Source organism: Eurytemora carolleeae, unplaced genomic scaffold (genome assembly GCF_000591075.1).
Source record: "Eurytemora carolleeae unplaced genomic scaffold, Eaff_2.0 scaffold120, whole genome shotgun sequence".
Lineage (NCBI taxonomy): Eukaryota > Metazoa > Arthropoda > Copepoda > Calanoida > Temoridae > Eurytemora > Eurytemora carolleeae.
In genome coordinates this window covers 414561-437766 of record NW_019396077.1, presented here as the reverse complement: position 1 = coordinate 437766, position 23206 = coordinate 414561, and the positions used below count along the sequence as shown (strand labels likewise).

Genomic DNA, 23206 nt, shown 5'->3' with positions numbered 1-23206 from the left:
ACAATACGTTCTGTACAGATCCTCAGGGGGAACTCAGAGAATCACAGGGGTATCACATAGACTTTATGAACGCAGCGTAGCTCGCGTAACAAGAGTAATAGGATACCAGTTAATGTGCCAGTTAGGTTAGAGTAATAGGATACCAGTTAATATATCCGATATAGGGTAGAGTAATACGATACAAGTTAATGTATCCAACTACAGAGTAGAGTAATAGGATACCAGTTAATGTGTATCCGATAGGGTATAGTAATAGGATACCAGTTAATGTGTATCCGATAGGGTAGAGTAATAGGATACCAGTTAATGTATCCGATAGAGTAGAGTAATAGGATACCAGTTAATGAAGTTAAAAAGAAGGATGGAGAAAGGAAGGATGGAGAGAGGAAGAATGGCGAGAGGAAGAATGGAGAGAGGAAGGATGGAGAGAGGAAGGATGGAGAGAGGAAGGTTGGAGAGAGGAAGAATGCAGTCTGTAGAGAGAAAGGATAGAAAGAGGAAGGAGGAAGAGATGAAGGATGGAGAGAGGACGGTTGGAGGGAGCAAGGATGGAGAGGGGAAGGATTATTTTAATATCTAGGAAGGAAGAGTATACATTATTTTAATATCTAGGAAGGAAGAATATACATTATTTTAATATCTAGGAAAGAAGAATATACATTATTTTGATATCTAGGAAGGAAGAACTCCACTACATTATGCATCTGCTCTGAAAGGAACAACCCAGGGTAAAGAATTTACATTAAAGATTTAGATTTTATTTTCGCTGACTGAACTTACTCTGGGTTAAAGAAACCAATCCTTTTTAAAGAATACCTTTATTTAAAAAATTTTTATCCGAAGCTTAGAAATATTGGAAATACCTTTTTCTAATCGGATTTTTAACCAATGAGAGATCTTTCAATTTTCTGAGAAACAGATAATGAGTTAAACTCATTGTTAAAATGATTCTGTTTAGGAGTGAACAAATTATTTGATTTCCTGGTAGAAGCAGGAGCTGATGAAAATGTTGTTGATATTGTAAGTTTTTTAGTTTTTCTGAAAAGGTCATTTAAAACATATTTACTTGTTCATTGCAGTACATAATTTTGGCTTCATTATTCTTTTAGATGCATATAAACAATGTTTATTGATGATTAACAAAGGCCAAAAGATATTCTCTTTCCCAAACAGGGTTTCCTTCCTTGATATTCTCTTTCCCAAGCAGGGTTTCAGTCCTTGATATTCTCTTTTTCAAACAGGGCTTCCTTCCTTGATGTTCTCTTTCACGAACAGGGTTTCCTTCCTTGATATTCTCTTTCCCAAACAGGATTTCATTCCTTGATATTCTCTTTTCCAAACAGGGCTTCCTTCCTTGATATTCTCTTTCCCGAACAGGGTTTCCTTCCTTGATATTCTCTTTCTTAAACAAGGCTTCCTTCCTTGTTATTCTCTTTCTCAAACTCGGGTCCGTTCCTCAATATTCTCTTTCCCAAACAGGGCTTCCTTTCTGGATATTCAATTATCCAATCAGGGTTTCCTTTCTTGATAGTCTATTATCCAAACAGGGCTTCGTTGATTAATATTCTTTTTCCCAATAAGGATTTTGTTTATTGGTATTCTGTTTCCAAATCAGGACTTCGCTGATTGGTACTCCGCTTCCCAACCAGGGTTTCGTTGATTGGTATTCTGTTTCCCAACCAGGGTTTCGTTGATTGATAATCTGTTTCCCAATTAGGGTTTCGTTGATTGGTAATCTGTTTCCCAACCAAGGTTTCGTTGATTGGTAATCTGTTTCCCAATTAGGGTTTCCTTCTCTTTCCAAAACAGGGTTTCGTTCCTCAATATTTTCTTTCACAATTATAATTTTTCCAAACAGGGGGTTTCTCATCGATACTTACTAAGATGTCAACCTATGTTGAATTGTTTAAACCCTCATTATCTCCTGTGCTTTCTGAACTGTAAAATCTCATCAAATCACGGTTAACCCGACTTTTTCTTAATATTTTCCCATCTTTTATAAATCTTTTGTTTTTTTTCTAGCAAGGAAAACCCCCGCTCTATTACAAGGATAATCCTAAAAGTATTAGGTAAGAAAATTATCTTTAGAATAAAATTAGATATTATTCGATTTTTGTTATTTTTTATAGATATATGTCGTCAAATCTTTTTATGCTCTCAAGTTGGATTTATAATTCTTATTCTAAATTTTTTTGAAATGATTTTACATGAAATTTAACTTAATAAGTTGATTTTCAAGCTTTTGTTAAAACCCTCTGCATTTCAATAAATTATGTTAATTATTTTATTGAAAAAAGTTTAAAGTTACCTTTTCACTTCCAGTTTTTCATTTTTCCCCCCAAGTCCTAAAATATCATTGTAATTCTTAAAATCATTTATCCGGCCATGTATAATTTTTTGAATTTTTAAAAAATATGTTATTAAACATGTTATATTTCCATTAGAATATTGCGCGCTGTTTACGAATCGGCAATGCAACAAAAGCAAAAATCTATTTCTAAAGATATAAAGGAATTGAGTCTTAACCGCAAATTCAGATTTTTTATTCCTATATCTTTGCAAACTGATGGCTAAACCTTAGATATTTTAAACTTAGATTAATCGATTTAACAGAAATCATAGTTTGAAATAGCTAAGGTCTATACGACATTGGATTGCAAAAAATAGGTATTAGAAAATCAGAGTTTGTGGCAAAAACTCAATTCCTTTGTTTGAATTTTAGCTTAAATTAATCTAAAAAAGACACTGCTACTTTTTACCAATTTGAAATAATTTACTAAAATTGAAGAAAATTATTTTTAAGAACACGAACTGTTGGCAGCAGGCGACCTCCTCCTGCTTCAACTCATCTATTGAAAGGAGATCCAGATTCAGCAACATCCCCCAGTAAGTACCTTGCTTTATTCAGTATACCAGGACAACAACTAAGTCCCAGCTCTAAACCTGAAGCTCCAGGCTTAACCCTGAGTTTAGGGGATCAGGATATAACAAGGTTCGGATCACTGGATCAGGATGTGCCAGGGTTCGGATCCACATCGGAAGAGGAAGTACAAACAATTACAAAGAGGAAAAGACTGAGAAAACGTAAAAGTAGGAGGGATCTTCACAAATCTGAACCTGAACCTGAACCTGAAAAAGATCCCTCACCCAGGAAGAGCAAAGATAAAACAAATGACGCCCTGAAGATAAAAACACCTCAGAAAACCCCGAAATCAAAAAAAAAATCAAAAGTTCAATCAACCATAAATACCTCGGATCCAACACAAGTTCGAAGAGACAGTCAACCCCGGAAATCTCTAACTAGCTACGAACTAAAAGATTATTTAAGTAAGAAAAAAATCGCTACAGATTGGAACACTGTGAGCACAGTGCTGGAAACTGTGAAACGACTTCAAGACGGAACTCAAGCAGATGATATTGATGAGGTTGAAGGAAGTCTGACAAGTGCCTCCACTGTCCGATCTATTGATAATCAAGAACATCAGCCTCCAAAACAACCCTTCAGCAAACCTACATCTAAAAATCCTCTGCTAGCAAATAAATTTCGCGAGACTGTTTTTAAAATGGTTGCAAAGACGAGTGTGCCAAAAGTAAAGAATAACGATGACGAAAATGTCTGCCAAGTCTATGACGCTGTGACCAAATCAAATGAGGATTTTGAAGCTCAAATTCGTGCCATGAAACATATCCCTCCTCCCAGCAAGGAAACTAAGAAAATAAAAATTCCTAGTACACAAAAAGTGGATTCGACCAAGAAGATGGGTCTCCCTCCTATAGTTGTTCAGACAGGAACCCTAAACAAGAAACAGAAGATACCTCCGCAGTTTACAGCAGAATACGACAAAAACGCAGATTTAGAGTTTTACAGTGATTTTAAGTTTACATTTATACCGCTACCAATTCCCACCGATGAACTTCCACGTGAGTTGATGCACACCACTTGGATCCAACACGTGGAAACTTCTCGTAAAAGAAGGATTACAGCCATGCATGCTTCATTTATTGCAATTGCATGCTTATTGCACTCTGCAGTATGCACCCCGCATTCTTTGCATCCTCTTCAGTTGATCATGGTTTCCAGAACCTAGTAGATATATTTCTGCATTTCAGATTTTTGAAAACAATTATTTTTTTCTTATAAAGTTCAGTTGAAATATTTGATCCATCTGATGTGGATGCAAAGTATGATTTGAAAGGAAGAAGACGACATTTCTAATTCCTGTCCTGGTATACGACTTACGCTCTGTTGCATGCAGTTCACTAGACTAGATCACAGTAGTACAGTTAATCTCGTTTTTTCATCTAAAACGTATGATTTTCATGTCGTTATTTATCAACAACAACTGATATTTTGATTTGTTTTGTGGCTGGTCAAATATCAGGAAAGTTTTGAAATTTATTAAAGTAATAAGTAATCTTAGATTACTTAATCAAACAGAATTCATAGTTTGAAAATTTTTAGGTCTATTTCAGTGGGTTGCAAAGATATGGGGATTAAAAAATAGAGTTTGTGGCAAAAACTCAATTCCTTTATGGCTTTTTTTCTCATTTGTTTCTTCTTTTATCCATAATTTAAAAGTTTTACAGGTGTTTTATTTAAAATATTTTCTTATGAACATCTAGAATTCCCTTAAACACACAAAAACATAAAAAAAATCAAGTTTTGAGAATTATTTTTACTGGAGACAAAAGATTTGAATTCTGAACTGAAAAATGAATAAATAGGAAGTGGAATATTTAGTAATTATAAAAACATTCTGTTTATCCTTGATAAACATTTCTATTCTAAAAATGTTTTAAAATCTTTTATATTGATATTGATAGCCTTTGTTTGAAAAGTACAATTTTGCAACCCGATAGCCTGGACCCTGTTTGCCATTTTGCAACCCGATAGCCTGGACCCTGTTTGCCATTTTAATCTCCGAACTCAGAGGTTTTCATGAATTTGGAAAAATTGAACTAAATATTCAGCATTTTAAATAAAAATTTATATTATAGTATTTGCTGCGGTTATAGTTTATCTATTTATGCGCAGTTAATGAAAAAAATTGAAAAGTTTATTTGAAATAAAACAGTGTAGAGCGAGACTAGTAATTATTTCAAAAATTTAAAATCTTTAGTTTAACTTAAAAATATTAGACGTTTTCAGGGAAGTGGCCAATATCAAATTTAGAAAATTTGTTTCATTTAAACAATTAGAAAATTAAAGAGAATTAAAGAATTTGACCATTTCCTAGAAAAAAATTTTAAAATAAAATCCATCCTTGACTTGAAAATTCCACGTACACTGGGACTGCCCTTCTTAAGTAAATATCAAGTTCTTAGAGGGTTATCCACGATTAACAACTCCGCCCTTTAAACCTTAATCTGATCAACAGTTTAGAAGATAACGTCGCTTTATACCTTAATCTGATCAATAATGTAGAAGATAACGTCGCTTTAAACCTTAATCTGATCAATAATGTAGAAGATAACGTCGCTTTATACCTTAATCTGATCATAATGTAGAAGATAACGTCGCTTTATACCTTAATCTGATCAATAATGTAGAAGATAACGTCGCTTTATACCTTAATCTGATCAATAATGTAGAGTATAACGTCGCTTTATACCTTAATCTGATCAATAATGTAGAAGAAAACGTCGCTTTTCAATTGAGTTTCTGAAGTAAGAAATTCGCAATTTACTAAATCAAACAAAGCTTTAAAGGGTGAATCTGAAATTTACCAGTCTATTGATGGAGGGTTAGTTGAAATTATGTGAAAATTTCATTTCCCTCCGTCAAACTTTGAGAAGGATTTTCTTAATTAGATAAAAGTTAATTTCAACTATTCTAACATTTTGCAACGAAAACAGAAAATATTTGTAGAAAAGCTTCTTGAAGAAAAAAGAAACATTCAAACTTAAAATTAAGTTTGTGAGACTCAGAATATTTGTTAAAAAACTACAGTTCCAACATAACATTTGAAGAAGATAATTAAGCTTTAAATATTAGACTGACACAAGATTGTATTTGAAAATACAGGATTTGTTTACGAAGAGAATAGAATATATATTAGAGGGGAAATTACTAGAAAAAAGTGTAAAACGGCCATTTTGTTGTACTGTTTCCATACTGCAGGTGTACTTCACATATTTACGCTATATGACCTTTTAGGCCCTGGAATATCATTTTATAGAAAATCTAAAATTAATATTAATTGAAAACCAAATTATGAAATAGGCTGGTTTCATAATTGACCAATGATCATTTCACATAGACTCTATTCCTTTCACTTTACAAACGATGATTTTCCGTTATAACTTTAAAATCAAATGATGTTTTTTATTCACCTAATTCATTTTATAAAGTTTACTTAACAGCTTTAAAAAAATAGAAATTGAAATGGATAGTCTAGGGAACATACTGTATTAGTGCATATAATTTGTGAACATTTACATGATTCGTACACTTTGAACTCCCTTTCAGGCTGAATGGGACTGACAAAATTCATACCAAGAGATTTCTTAAATTCCACTCTAATATATATTCTATTCTCTTTGTTTGTTTATCAGTTTGAAACTTAGACCTGAAACATTTCTAGTCTGAACTTCATCATGCTTTTGAATTACGAGTGCGCCAGAATAAGACTAAAGAAACTCAATAACGTGGAACTTCATCTATTATTCTACTTTTGTTAAAGGAGTTAATCCGATCAAAAACTTACTTAAATATATTAAGCAAAGGAATTGAGTCTCTGCCACAAACTCTGATTTTTTAATACCAATATCTCTGCAACCCGATGTCGTACAGCCTAGATATTTCAAACTTAAAATATTTGATCCAACAAGTTTCATAGTTTGAAATATCTAAGGTCTACGATTTGGGTTGGAAAGATATAAGGATTAGAAAATCAGATTTGTGGCAAAGACTCAATTCCTTTAGAATTAAAAAAGAGATAATGGCAAGAGGAGCACAGATTTGGGCCAATTATGAACAAAATATGCGCACGAAAAAAAGCTAAAGAAATCCAAGAATAATATTGACACTTTCCATAAGACTGTAAACAAAATGCGTAAAACATTTACATAATATAGATTGAAATAAAATTACGCCATAAAAAACTCCTTTCAATTTTGAAAACGAAAATATCTTGTTTTTCTTTTTAAGGAAATATATAGATTGACATAAGAAAAGGTAAAATTGTTGAAAAAAATATGAATAAATATGTGTCTTAGCTGTCCCCTAAGTTTATAGATAAGCTTTCACAATAAGTTAAAAATTTTATGAGATTTAAAACGCTTGATCTTGATATCCATATTGGTAACCTTTAATTTAGTGAACACTAATACCCAGCAGGAATTACTAATAAAGGAATCAATTACGAATCTGTTAAATTTAAAAGTTTTGACTCCAGAAAAAAAAATCCTTCGGAGCATTTAAGATACGAATATTTGAATAGCTTCCTCGCGCAGATTTAACAGTTTAGTCATAATCCCAGCGAGCTGTGTCTTTCGATCACAATTTGACAAATTAAAAACTAATTTTTTTCTACTTTCTCTTTGATACTTTTTTTCCTGGGGGATTCGTTTTTAATGAAAAAAAGACAACTCTGGCAATTTTAAAATAATTGAATTATAAATTAAAACACGATGAATACAAAGTGATAAAACCAAACGCATCTAGGCGTGGTTAGTCCGGGTGGCATAATTCTAGGGATTAGCAAAAAATAGAAGAACTGACGCAAAGAAAAATAAGAAAATAANATATTGAACTTGTAACCCCACACCTTTTCCGTTCTGAGCACTGACTAAAAATGGGCTTTTCAGTTGTATTTAGTCGTGATCCTCTTGATGAATGATAAGTGTCTCAAGGCGCTTAAATAATACTGACTACTAGTCACAAATAGTCTCTAAAATTTGCGACCTTGGTCCACCCGGGACCTTTAATATTTGATTTAATAGAATTCAAAGTTTGGAATATAAAAGGTCTACGATTAGAATATAAAAGGTCTACGATTAGACTATAAAAGGTCTACGATTAGAAAGTCAAAGTTTGCGGCAAGAAATCCTTTTTTCCTTTAAAACAATGATGTCGATTGTGACGTCATTACCCTGCATTAATGGCAAACAGAAGTTTACAACTTGGAAAACAATTTAATCCAATAAACTCAGAGGAAATACATTTTTGGTTTAATTTGCACGTCGCGGTAACTCAAAAGTTATTAAATGCACATTTTCAACTCTGTAGGCTATAGGGTGTCAAACAAACTTCAATAAAACGATGTCCGATTTTTGGAGAGACAAAAATACATAAACACAAAAAATATAAAAATTGCGTAGTTAAACAGGAAATTTTAAGAAATGTCTAATCTATCTAAATTGATTGGAAATTGAGGCTCTGACATCAACTGACCGTTTTTCTTGAGACTTTCTAACATTTTTTTCCAGTTTAATAGATTCTTTTATACCTGAATTTTATCTTTCTTTTAAACATTTTTTTATTGCAGTGGGTAGTGTTTTTTTGCAGTGCGTAATGTTTTTTTGCAGTGCGTATGTTTTCTGCAGTGCGTAATGTTTTCACAGTGCGTAATGTTTTTTTGCATTGGGCAGTGTTTTTTGAAGTGCGTATTGTTTTTTTTGCAGTGCGTAATGGTTTTTGCAGTGTGTAATGGTTTTTGTAGTGCGTAATGTTTTTTTGCAGTGCGTAATGTTTTTTTTGCAGTGCGTAATGTTTTCACAGTGCGTAATGTTTTTTTTATGTGGGTAGTTTCTTTTACAGTGTAATTTTTTTAGAGTGGGTAATGTTTCTTTTGCAGCGGGTAATGTTTCTTTTGCAGTTTGTAATGTTTTTTAAAGTGGGAAATGTGTTTTTAGCATTGGGTAATTTTTTTTGAAGTGTGTAATGTTTGTTTTAGAAGTGGGTGATGTTTCTTGTGCAGTGTGTTATTTTTTTTTTAAAGTGGGAAATGTTTTTTTTGCAATGGGTAATGTTTCTTGTGAAGTGGGTAATGTTTTTTTTTAATGTGGGAAATGTTTTTTTAAATGTGGGAAATGTTTTTTTAATGTGGGAAATGTTTTTTTAAGCCGTGGGTCAAATTTTTTTTTTTGCAGCGGGTTTTGTGACACTCAACAAACCTTAATTTCTAATCGAATCGTAATGGAAAGATATTAGGATTAGACTATTTTTTCTGAGGCATTTGGTCAGTTTCTTTCGACTAATATTTTCCTTCTGTATCTGAGTGCTTTGTAAGTGACTTAACCTTGAACACGTGACTCGGTTTGATTTTATTGTCTAAACTAAAATTGTTTTCAAACTTGACAGTAAACTGCAGAAAGCCCTGTAGTCAATTTCGCTGACCCCCCCCCCCCTCCGCCCCCCCCTCCTGTATAAAATCCAATCTCCGAAACTACTTCTCCGTATTACTTCAAATAAAGTGCAGCTTCATGGACGAATGTATAGCTAAGTGCTCCTAATGATAAATTCAATCCCTGAAACTGTACTATATTTGCAAAAAATACATGTAGAGAGCCAAGAACTTAAAAGACTTAATGTATCATAAGAAGCCCAGTATCGGAAACCAGGATTCAAGAATGGGTTAGGCAATTTTGTAGATATCTCAATGTTTTTGTAATAATTTTTTTATGTTATTTTATTTTTATTTTTTATTTAAATATACGCTAGCAGGAAAATCTGGGATTTCGTTCAAGGATACTCTTTTGGATGGGCTTAGGAGATCCGCTGTATTTTCTTTGCTTCTGCCTGACAATATCAAAGCAAGAAAGTTTAGACAGTTATAAAACCGTGTTTCATGCAACAAGGAAGAAAATAAGATCAATTTTATAAAAAAAAAATTACGCAATTCACAGTACAACTAGTTTTGTTTCTATGATAAATGTTGATAATCATGAAACCAAGAAACTAATAGATCCTACATGCAATTCTTTGTTAGAGCTTTCATCATTAATATAACCGTTGGGGAGTTAAAACCATATTTTGGAAAATTTAATATTTGGTTTACAAATTATCTGAATTTATAAATTTGAAGTTTGTTTGAAACTTTTTACTCTTGCTAAAATTGCATGTTATTGGCAAAATCTTTTCAAAGTTTCTTTGATGAAACGTTTTTCATTTTATGTTTCTAAAAAGAAAAAGAAATATTCATGCTTTTCATAACTTGCAATCTTAACACTGCTATTATCATTATTCATAATTAAGTTTTGTTTCAGTTCCTCCTCCGAACCATACTTTGTTTCAGTTCCTCCTCCTAACCATACTTTGTTTCAGTTCCTCCTCCTAACCATACTTTGTTTCAGTTCCTTTTCCTAACTATACTTTGTTTCAGTTCCTCCTTCTAACCATACTTTGTTCAGTTCCTCCTCCTAACCATGCTTTGTTTCAGTTCCTCCTCTTAACCATACTTTGTTCAGTTCCTCCTCCTACCCATGCTTTGTTTCAGTTCCTCCTCCTAACCATACTTTGTTCAGTTCCTCCTCCTAACCATGCTTTGTTTCATTTCCTCCTTCTAACCATGCTTTGTTTCAGTTCCTCCTTCTAACATTACTTTGTTCAGTTCCTCCTCCTCCTGACCATACTTTGTTTCAGTTCCTCCTTCTAACCATACGTTGTTTCAGTTCCTCCTCCTAACCATACTTTGTTCAGTTCCTTCTCCTCCTGACCATACTTTGTTTCAGTTCTCCTCATAACCATGCTTTGTTTCAGTTCCTCCTCATAACCATACATTGTTTCAGTTCCTCCTCCTAACCATACTTTGTTTCAGTTCCTCCTCCTAACCATACTTTGTTTCAGTTCCTCCTCCTAACCATACTTTGTTTCAGTTCCTCCTCCTAACCATACTTTGTTTCAGTTCCTCCTCCTAACCATACTTTGTTTCAGTTCCTCCTCCTAACCATGCTTTGTTTCAGTTCCTCCTCCTAACCGAGCCTACCTGAGAACCCTGATTCACAACTCTGACCTAGAACACCTAGAGAAGGTAAGTTCTAACCCAACACTTTGGACTTTTGTTCCACATGTAAAATTTTATTCACCTATGGCGCTTCCGAGCCCCTTTTTCCTGTTAAAAGTTTTATCTTTTATCTGTTGCTCTAAAAGTCTTCATTTTTCAACATTATAAGATTTCTGCGGATTTTCTTATTTAAATTGGTGCATTTAAAAGATATTTAATGCCGGCAGTTTTTCTCAAGAAAATCTGACAATCCATAAACCTTCCCTGGGGTCATTAAAGTTTAGGTGTTTGACTATTGAGAGGTTTATTAAATACAAAAACAGACGGAGAAGCCAAATATATAATAAACGATTATATTGAATCTGTTAATGTCACTTGTTGGCTCATTTTCTGCTAATTAGGGTTAATTAGTTCATTTATATTAGTTGTATAGAATTGTCACATAATCAATGTTTTGATTATGATTATTATACAATAATTGTATAATTATTATGTAAAGGAAAAAAATTCATAAAAAACTTCTATAATTAAAGTTTTATCTCCTGTCTTATCCTGTTCTCTCCTGTCCAATTCTGTCTTATCCTGTTCTCTCCTGTCCAATCCTGTCTTATCCTGTTCTCAATCCTGTCTTATCCTGTTCTCTCCTGTCCAATCCTGTCTTATCCTGTTCTCCCCTGTCCAATCCTGTCTTATCCTGTTCTCTCCTGTCCAATCCTGTCTTATCCTGTTCTCTTCTGTACAATCCTGTCTTATCCTGTTCTCTTCTGTCCAATCCTGTCTTATCCTGTTCTCTTCTGTCCAATCCTGTCTTATCCTGTTCTCTCCTGTCCATTCCTGTTCTATCGAAGTATAGAAAATCCTATTTCTATGCAAAGATGGCAATGCCAAGTCACAACGGTACCCTTGAAACCTTTCTCTGATCAATGATGTGGAGAATACTGCCGTTATTTTCTAGGTTTTAAAGTGTAACTATGATAACTCCTAAATACCGTTCACATAGATTCAACCTGCTTATTAAAAGTCTCATAAATTTTGAAGACAGGGTCGACTTTGTAGTGTTGCAAGTCGCAACTCCTTGGGCTATGATTTTACCGCTCTATCTCTCTTATGCTTTTCTGTAGCCCTTTATATGTGCATTTTAGCACTTACAGTGTTTGTTTTTATAGCTTTGGTTTTTAAGAAGTAATTGGCAAAATTCTCATAGATTTTTGATTGAGAGTTTGAGACCTTTAAACCAGTGTGTGTTTTCAGTTTTCAAAATTATAAATTAAAACTTGTAAGGGTACCGATGTAATTCGGGTATTGTCATCTCTGCATGAAGGCTCATTTGAAATACCGAGTACAGTCCCTTTATAGTTAAAAGCTGTTTAAACTGAAGCCGAATTTAAATAATTTGAGCCTCGGCTTAAATTTGAGACGCGACTCAAATTGTATTCAATGTTTCAAGATTTAAGCCGGCGCTCAATTGAAACCGGTTTTTGGCAGATTTAAGACGCGGCGCAAATTCATTAAATTTTGACTCTGAATGTTTAAAAACAGATGTTCAAAACGATGCACAATTCAAGAATGAAGACAGCTTTTAGGTGGTATTTTTATGTAAATATAAAAAAGATTGTAAACAAGGAATTCTTTGGTATGAAGAAATGTATTATGTATATATCTACTTTTAAAAGATACATAGAGATAACTTTATTTTTTCAGGTCGTGTTAGACGGACATGGTCAGGTAAAACTTGAATGTTGTAAAATTCTGCGAAATAATATTCATGAAATCCAATTTTTATATGTAGTTTAATAATTTATGAAAAACTTCAAAACGTTTCTTTAAAAATTTCGCAATTGCATTCATGGAAACCTTAAAACCTTTATAAATGTCGATTAATGTTTTTAACTCAGAAATAACTAATAATGACCATTTTGTTTTTTTGTTGTTTTTTTTCTCTGCACAATTAAGCAAAGAAACTGATTACTCGAAACAAACCTAATTTCCTATTTCCTAAAGCTTTACAACCTGATGGTGTAAACCTTTGATATTTCAAGCTCAGATGATTTAATCTACATTTATTAATTGTCTGAAATGACAAAGATCTACGAAATCAGATTGTAAAGATATAAGAATTAGAAAATTAGAATTAGTTGCTAGTTTTTAGTTACTTTTCAAACCAAAAACGATATCATCTTAATTGATGATTAGAAAAAATTGAATTCCTTTAAATATTGCGAATTTTATTCTCAAAATTTTTTCTGAAAAGCAAAAAATTTTTTAGACAATTTCTCTTTGTTCAGAGATTGTTGGGTGAAACTACAGCATTTAATAATGTGGGAAAATTCTTACAAGCTCTTCCAGATCTTATGGTGAGTATTCAATTATTTAAAAGATAAAAAAATAATTTGAAAAGTTTAGAGTTCACGTCTATACCGGCTGTACCTAATTTCTATATCTAAATTATTCAGGGTTAACGTGAACAAATTTTGTAAATGCTTTGTTATTATTAATGATAACAGATTTCTATGATTATTTAAAAGTTAAAAAAATATGGTTTGAACGATAATGTTTAGTTTACATAAAAGAAAAGAAAAGTACATTAAAAGTGTAGCTGACTTATTTTAATTATTTACAATTACTTTACAGGGAAGTTAAGGGAATTTTACTTTACCAAGGGTTCCCAAGACCAATTTTGCCTACAAAACATCCAGAGCGCAACGATCGGAATATTTTTAAGCAAAATGGGTCGAGGGAACCCGTGGTTAAGAAAAAATTTTGGTTCTTCACAATTCTTTCGTCTTTAGAGATGAAAAGGCAGATATTTTTTCACGAAAACTTCACAGAGATTATTTTACCTAATCGTCCCAAGGGACGTTAAGTAACCTAGCCTTCCTCTGTTAATGGAATCATAGATTATTAATATTGCCACTTCAGCATTTGTTTCCGATACCAGATGTCTTTATTAGATCTGGAGTTACATATAAGATATTTAATAGACAGGGATTCTTTACTCGCTTAAAGGGAATGTTAAAGGGAGTGACCGGCTATGTAAGGTAGTTGAACTGAGTATGCAGTGTTGTGGAAAGCTTCTTTAGGATTCTTTGAGACATATTAAACTTTTAAAAGATCTGTAAATCCTGAGTTTAAACGCAAATTTGACGTTAAAAACTCCTACTTTGGGGGTGGATACGTTTTCAGAATCGTTTTTTTTTTACTTATTAAATAAAGACGACATAAAATGTAAAAAAAAATTCTACAGTAACTAATTAGTTGTGTGGTTATATTAGGATTTTATGTGTATTATGAAATAAGTTAACGATCCCATATTAATTTTGAAATCTTTTTTTAAAAAAAAGCTTTTTTAAAACAGTTAGATAAGATAAGATTATATATAGTTTATTGCTAAAAAATACACATACAAGTTATAATGTTAGAGGCAAAAAAATCTGCAACTATTTTTATATTGTTTACTATATGTTTATTGTATGTATTGTAGCCATTAGGTGTAGATAAGCTTTCTCTGTTTTGGGTATATTATCCCACCTAATTAATATTAAAACGTTTACAATATGAATATTACTAGGCTTTGAAAATTTACAATAAGTCAGGGATTACTTGTTAAATTTAGAGAGACCGAGGTGCAGCATAAGAAATAATTGATTTTTCAGTTTTAAAATTTAGTACAGAATAAGATTAAGCATGCCCAATAATCTACCAATATTTATAATCATTTTTTGGAAGAATAACAAGAGGGTTTATTGCACTTTGAGATGTAGGCGTCAGATAACATTTCTAATAAACTTTTTTAAAATATGTCTACCGAGGCACTTCTTTTTAAATCAAGTGGCAGTTTATTCCAAATCTTAAGAAGTGCATATGAGGGAAGATATTCTAATGAGCCTGTATTTAAAATGTCCATTTGATATTAGAGTTTTTTTTAAAAAGTGTCGTTAAATAATGAGGGTAGAAGGTTTTTCGTGTATTTACACATAAATGTGGCTTGAAAAATAATAAGTCAAATCATTTAACTTAAGGATTTTATACTTAAAGAAAAGAGGATCGGTATGTGAAGCTGTTTTTGCTTTATCAATAATTCTAACTGCATGCACGTTTTTGAAGCAAGCTATTTTTTTCATTTCAGGACTTTATTTCTCCCCCAGGCTGCAATTCCATATTCTACAAAAGAGCGAAATAAGTAGTTATAAATAGTATGCTTAATGTTATTTTGAAGTAGATTTCTTACATTGGATAATGCAAACACTGCGCTATCAAGTAATTTGCTTGATAAAATCAAAAAGATGCAGGATGAAATAATTTTTTGAATTAATAAAAAAGGAAATTGTGTCAAAATAAACAATAATTCTCATCTTGTATTGTATGATACAATAAGTATTCTACACTAATTCTCATCTTGTATTGTAGGATACAATCAATATCCTACACTAATTCTCATCTTATATTGTATGATACAATAAGTATTCTACACTAATTCTCATCTTGTATTGTAGGATACAATCAATATCCTACACTAATTCTCATCTTATATTGTAGGATACAATCAGTATTCAACACTAATTCTCATCTTGTATTGTAGGATACAATCAGTATTCTACACTAATTCTCATCTTGTATTGTATGATACAATAAGTATTCTACACTAATTCTCATCTTGTATAGTATGATACAATAAGTATTCTACACTTATTCTCATCTTGTATTGTAGGATACAATCAATATTCTACACTAATTCTCATCTTATATTGTAGGATACAATATCTTATATTGTAGGATACAATCAATATTCTACACTAATTCTCATCTTATATTGTAGGATACAATCAGTATTCTGCACAACGCTACAACATCAGGAGTTGTCCCTGTGGTTTCTGAACTAATGTCTAGCGAAAGATTGGCTCTTTCCAGGGACCATTACGGAGCTACTCCACTTCATAAGGTTTTAAAAGAACCTAACCTTATTCTAGAAATCAAATTTTCAAATTAAAAAGTGGTTAACTCAACTTTAATTGGCATTTCTCCAACATTTTATTTATTAACTTTTTGCTTTTGAAGGAATTCAGTCTTTTACACAAACTCAAGACATATATCTGTGCAACCTTATGGCGTAAATCTTTGATATTTGAAACTAAGTTCGTGGAAAAGACTTAATTAAAAATTTAAAAAGTCAAACGCCATTCAGAAGTCTAAAAATGAAAAGAAAATTATATATTTTTTCTCTAGGCTGTACTTTTTTACCAACCAAAACTGGTGAAATTGATCTCAGAAAAATTCAGCTTAACGACAAAGGTAAAAGATTGAGTACAGGTTGCGTACATGTGTCATAAACTTACTTGATCCGTACACATACAATAAACTCACTTACCGTATCTGTGTATATACCATAAACTTACTTTATCCGTACACATACAATACTCTCACTTACTATATCCGTACATATACAAAAACTCACTTACCATATACGTAAATATACAATACTCTCACTTACCATATACGTGCATATACAAAAACTCACTTACCATATCCGTACATATACAATAAACTCACTTACCATATACGTACATATACAATAAACTCACTTACCATATACGTACATATACAATAAACTCACTTACCATATACGTACATATACAATAAACTCACTTACCATATACGTACATATACAATAAACTCACTTACCATATACGTACATATACAATAAACTCACTTACCATATACGTACATATACAATAAACTCACTTACCATATACGTACATATACAATAAACTCACTTACCATATACGTACATATACAATAAACTCACTTACCATATACGTACATATACAATAAACTCACTTACCATATACGTACATATACAATAAACTCACTTACCATATACGTACATATACAATAAACTCACTTACCATATACGTACATATACAATAAACTCACTTACCATATACGTACATATACAATAAACTCACTTACCATATACGTACATATACAATAAACTCACTTACCATATACGTACATATACAATAAACTCACTTACCATATACGTGCATATACAATAAACTCACTTACTATATCCGTACATATACAAAAACTCACTTACTTTATACGTACATCTACAATAAACTCACTTACCATATACGTACATATACAATAAACTCACTTACCAAATTCGTACATATACCATAAACTCACTTATCTCTACATATCTAAAAATATATCTATATATATCTGTATATATATCTCAAATTTTGATTTGTAGGCTAAAGACCAGGAGGGCAGAACACCTCTTCATTATGCAGCAGGACTTCATGATAGTGGTATATTTTACAGGTAAACCAGAACTTCATGATAGTGGTATATTTTACAGGTAAACCAGAACTTCATGATAGTGGTATATTTTACACGTAACTTCATGATAGTGGTATATTTTACAGGTAAACCAGAACTTCATGATAGTGGTATATTTTACACGTAAATCAGGACTTCATGATAGTGATATATTTAACAGGTAAATCAGGACTTCATGATAGTGGTATATTTTACAGTTAAATCAGAACTTCATGATAGTGGTATATTTTACAGGTAAATTAGGACTTCATGATAGTGGTATATTTTACAGGTAAATCAGGACTTCATGATAGTGGTATATTATATATTGCCGTCCAGTTTCCAGTTTCCTGTTTTACAAGTTTCACATTCACTACGAACCAAGATAATTTCACTTTAACGCAAAAATCGAGAAGTTTTTCGCCAATTACTCCTTTTAAACTTAAGCTAGTAACATCCGCACTGTAATTTCGAAATGTATAGGTCTAGGGCTACAAAAAAAGTATAAGCAAGTGGGTTATGTAAGATAAAAAGCTAAGCTATTGCAACACTTTAAAGTCGAGGCTGTTAAACATTTTGACGAATAACAAAGTTGACTAGATAGTAGATAGTAGATAGTAGATAGTAGATAGTAGATAGTAGATAGTAGATAGTAGATAGTAGATAGTAGATAGTAGATAGTAGATAATAGATATCAGTCCATTTTCTGCTGGAATAATATGAATGCCTGCGTTACTGACAAATATTTGTTATTTACTCTTCAATAGTTCAGAGCTTTCTGGTCTAGGTGTCATTACTGCACTCTCTTCTATACGCCATCTGTCTTCGGTCAGAGTACTTTAGATTACTGCAGAGCACACCGAAAGTTTAGTTGTGGGTGAACTATAGTTTCAGTAGAAGTAAATATTTCCATTTAGTGTATAGTGCCAAAAAAAGGATTTATCTCTAATTGAATGATGAGATTGATATAAGGATAGATGTTATTACCGCTATGTAGTTTCTATTGGTTCAGAATAGACACCTAACACATGACTGAACCATTAGGCACCCTAGCAAGTTTTAAAACAAGTCTTTAAAAAAGTTTTCTTGAAGAATATAATAATTTTCGTTGTAAAAATCAAAATTGCTTTTCTTGCTAAATCTTGATTCTATCCCCTTTCCCCTGTAATTATAACAAAACAAAATAAAACATAAACATTATAAACTTTGTGTGCTGGGTTGTCCCCCCCCCCCTCTACGATCCATTCTTCTTCTTTTCCTCTCTAGTCTTCAATACCTTTCCTTTATCTACTACTTTTCATTTTCCTCCTTTTCCTTTTGTTCTAAATTGTTTTTGTTTTAATTGGTTTTTTTTTAATTGAACATGGATGTATCGCTGCAGAAGGGCCTCTCATTCAAAACAACCAACAATGGTTAGAGAGGCCCTGGCTAAATTAAAATGTAAAAATTGTGAAACTTAAATTGTTTTTAATTAAATATTTAGTCAAATATATATCTTTCTATCTATCTATCTATCTAACCCTGGTTGGATCAGACACTAATGGATTCGGCATACAAGAGTGGGTGTTACATATTTTCTCGTAAATCTATTTACAAAAAATAAAACCGTTGTACAAAGGATGAGACTTTAACTTGCTGAATATGACGATGAGAAGAGTAAAGTATATAGTATCTTAATAATAGTTCACTAGATGAAATAGAACCATTGTACAAAGGATGAGACTTTAACTTGCTGAATATGACGATGAGAAGAGTAAAGTATATATTATCTTAACAATAGTTCACTAGATGAAATAACAAACCATTTAATTTTTACCTGCAGAGTTTTTCAGTTTCACGATGAAGATTTTCGATATAAGTTTTAATCAATCATCAAAAGCAACTTTTAAGTGATGATATAAACTAAGCTTTGTACCTAATGTCATAAATGGAGTTGTTAATATTATTTGTACTTTGAAATATGTAAACCATCTCTTTAAGATTCAAAGTTATTCTTTCATCGTAAAACAAAAATGACACGAAGCTTTTTAAAACTACAAGTTTAGACGCATAAAGAAGTATAAAACTATTATTTATGAATAATATAAAATGATTTTTTATAATTCTATTTTCAAATCTGCATGTTTAGATATTTACTAAAGTGTGGAGCTGACGAGCTAATTCAAGATAAGGTAGAATTAGTATTTATTTATCCGAAAGGAATTAAGTCCTTGCCACAAACTCTATTTTTTTATAATCCTTATATATTATTAAACTTAGATTATTTTGAATTAATAGTTTGACAACATTTAGTTGCAAAGATATAGAAATTTTAAAAACAGAGCTTGTGCAGGCAAAGACTTAATTCCTTTTGCTTTTTTAGATTTATAAACATAATTATTTCTTCTGCCCTAAACCGGCTATGTAAGGTAGTTGAACTGAGTATGCAGTGTTGTGGCAAAACTTCTTTCGGATGAAACTTATTTAAGATCTGTAAATCCTGAGTTTGAGCGCAAATTCGACGTTTAAAACTCCTACTTTGGGGGTGGATACGTTTTCAGAATTAGTTTTAATTCTACCTAACCTAATCCAACATTTTTGGACCCCACTAGCAATTATAATCTGTTTGTAAAGTATGGAAGGACAGCCAAGCACTACGTGTATGCTCCACAAGATATTGACCTCAATGCGCTGGTCAGACGATGTCAGGAGATGCCTAGGTAAAATAACAACAATATACAGGGTATCCCACGAAACATGACAGTAGCAAGACGATTTGAACGTCGTCTTTGATTTTTTATATACTTTGCTGCATTAATTTGCGAACCTAATTTTAAAAGTAAAATTCTAGAGATAGTCCTGATATTTCCAAAATTTGGTCTACAGCTTATCTGTGCTTTCAATATTAACGGAGATAGGTAGAATTTCGTTAAGATTTCGATTATTTGGGTTTTTTTTACCAAAATTGAAATCTGAACAAAATTCTTAATATCCCTGGAAATATTAACAACACAAAAAAAGGCAGACTACATTTTGAAAATGCCAGGAATATTGTGGTTATTGTTTCAAGAATCATACATGTTAAAGTTGGTTGACGACTGAATGTTACAAATAAATTCCAAGATCAAAGACGACTATAAAGTCTTCTTGCTACTAGAGTACAAAGAGTACAATAATACAGTATGCTCCCTAGACTGTCCATTTCAATTTCGAATTTTTTTTTGTAAATCTTAAATGTCCCTCTTAAAATAGTGGCTAAAGATGGGTCGATAGTTCATTAGTTCTATATGCAGTTAGAAAAACATGGGGGCCACACTAAACTAAGCTTTCGATATGTACTGCAGTGATTTTCAGTACACTGACCGAAGAAATATCTGGTTTTAGTTGAAAGTGGGGCAGCCTCTTTTAACCCCCTTCACAATTGCTCTCTTTATGGAGGGGAGGGGGGAAAGCAAGCCGTACCCATATCACGCACCTCTGCCCCTTTAGTAAAAGTAAATTCAACCTATATGAAGCATAAAGTCTGACTGCATCAACCAGCAAGTCCGGTCCATAGAGCTAGGTGCAGTACAAACTGGGAACGGAAAGGTTGACCCAGCTCGGTATAACCTCCATCCCGAAATTTACTCATAGCAACATAGCAACATTTAAACATAGAGTTGCGGCAACACGCTGACTCATAGCGCTTCCCAGCCAAACCCCTATATCCACCTGCAAAATGTCATTAATTTTAAGAGCTTATTATAGAGAAATGCAGCATTAATTTAAGATTTTAAAAACATAAAATATAAAATCAGATAGATAGATAGATAGATAGATAGATAGATTTAGATAACTCTAAACCGAATCACACGCAAAACTGTATTAGTTCTGGTAAAAATTGAACTTCTCTCTACCTTCAAAACATTTCTAGAGAAGATCAATATCAGCCGGCATGTACTAAATATTATATTTTAGGTGAAAATCGCAATAATAGTTACCAACTATTGCCCCATGGAGCGAGAATGATTACTTATATTACCAAAAAATTTGATCAATATGATTATGGTATAGTATAGATGTCATGACGCTTTTAAAATCTTAGATTAACGCTGCATTTCTCAATAATAAGCATTTAAAAGTAAAGACATTTTACCGTAGGATATAGGGGTGCAGCTAGGAAGGGCTTTGGGCGAGTGCGTTGCCGCAAATCTATGTTTGTGAGTAAATTGGGGGCTGGAGGCTATATGGGTGAGGCTTGCCCCCCCCCCCCCTTCTTTGCGACTATAACAAAATATTCACTGAAACCTCAAAAGGTTCAAGTGCACAGCACAAATAAGACTTATAACCTCTGGTAAAAATAACATTTCTTGTTTTCCATAAAAACAACCTAAAGGGACAGTAAGTGTAATTTCACAACGGTACGCTTTTCAAGGACGAGAACAGATATCTCAGTGTATATATCTAAAATGTTGTAGATGAAGGCGAAGCTTTAAAATTGGAGTGTACGCTATATCCGACGCGGGTTTAAAAATTTGAGTGCAGCCTTGCCAATCGGGAGAAATTTTACCCGTTTTTGGAAATCTGGGAATTTTTAACCCAATGGGGATTTATCAAAAATTGCGGTATTTCTGGGGAGTTTAAAACTTGCTGATATATTTTGTAAATTGGACCTAAAACAATGAAATTGTCTAAAATTCATAACATTTTCTGTCAGGGACGAATACAGGATTTAAGTGAGGGGGGTGCCAGATTTATTTCGGAACAAAAACATCCAGATTTAGGAACAACATTTTTTTCAAGTAGATATTTTTCATGTGTTGCACTAAGTTTTCTTTTCCTTATGTGCTATTAAGGAGCAATTCTGAAATCTCAGGGGGGTGCTACGCCCCCCCCCTGAATCTGTCAGGTGGGCGAAGGTCCTGCCGCCCCCCCCCTGTATCCGCCCCTATTTTCTATCATGAATTATGTTTTAAACACAGTTGTAATCATGATCTCAACCCAATCTAATAACAGCTGTTAAAATATTGATAAATGCTTGATTTTAAGGGGCTTTTTTAACTTGATAACCATTTAAAGCACTTTTATTAATGCGTTTTCAGTACTTTAAAAAAATGGGGAATTTTTAGTTGAAATGGAGAATTTTCAGATCAGAAATTGAGAATTATATTCTCTGAGAGTTGACAACGCTGTTTGAGTGTGAATATTTATATTCACAAGAATGGCCGTTGTGAATCTAAGAAATCTCTCTTTAAATGTAGGATTACTCGAAATTACGCTAAAAGCCCAAAGAGAATAGAATATATATTAGAGGGGAATTTAGAGAATCTCTCGGTATGAATTTTTTCAGTCCCTTTCAGCCTGAAAGGGAGTTCAAAGTGTACAAATCATGTAAATGTTCACACATATATGCAGTAGAGTACAAAGAGTACAATAATACAGTATGCTCCCTAGACTGTCCATTTCAATTTCGAATTTTTTTTTGTAAATCTTAAATGTCCCTCTTAAAATGTAGGGTTACTCGAAATTGCGCTAAAAGCCCCTTTAGAGTTAATATCCATTCTGTTCTATAAAGCTGGTTCTATGCTGAAATATATTTAAATGGAAAAAGAATTTATTAGATTTGGGAAATGTTCCCTGCATCTGACTTTGTCACATAATAAATGATTTCTTTAAGCATGACAATTCCATTTTCTCTCACACTGCGAAGATAAAATAAAATTGTAAATTCATTTTTCAAGAACTTTTTAAAATCAGTAACAAATTGGTAATGTGTTAAATACCATAAAATTAATAGTTTTAAATGTTTTTTTATTATTTCTTGCATTAAGAGAAGGGGGGGGGAGGTTAAATTCTGATATATTAATTTTATCCTAAACATCGACTGTAGGTTTCATCATCTTACTATTACGCCGGTAATGAAGGTAGATTAAATCTTTATTGGTTCAGTTTTTACACTGAATATATGACAAGATTAGTAA

General features: G+C 32.4%; 1 protein-coding gene across 1 annotated transcript in view; it reads left to right on the top strand.

Moving 5' to 3' along the window:
* Positions 1–391: 391 nt before the first annotated feature.
* Positions 392–23206, top strand: part of LOC111714912 (uncharacterized) — a gene marked incomplete at its 3' end in the record, with an annotated part of 58211 nt that continues 35396 nt past the window's right edge. Inside the window, 13 exon segments of the mRNA XM_023490149.1 lie at positions 392–532; positions 677–728; positions 959–1020; positions 2023–2069; positions 2804–3921; positions 10906–10973; positions 12648–12671; positions 13232–13300; positions 15763–15885; positions 16170–16235; positions 17200–17270; positions 19396–19438; positions 19881–19966. Of these exon segments, the coding sequence (XP_023345917.1) occupies positions 392–532; positions 677–728; positions 959–1020; positions 2023–2069; positions 2804–3921; positions 10906–10973; positions 12648–12671; positions 13232–13300; positions 15763–15885; positions 16170–16235; positions 17200–17270; positions 19396–19438; positions 19881–19966 (1970 nt within the window).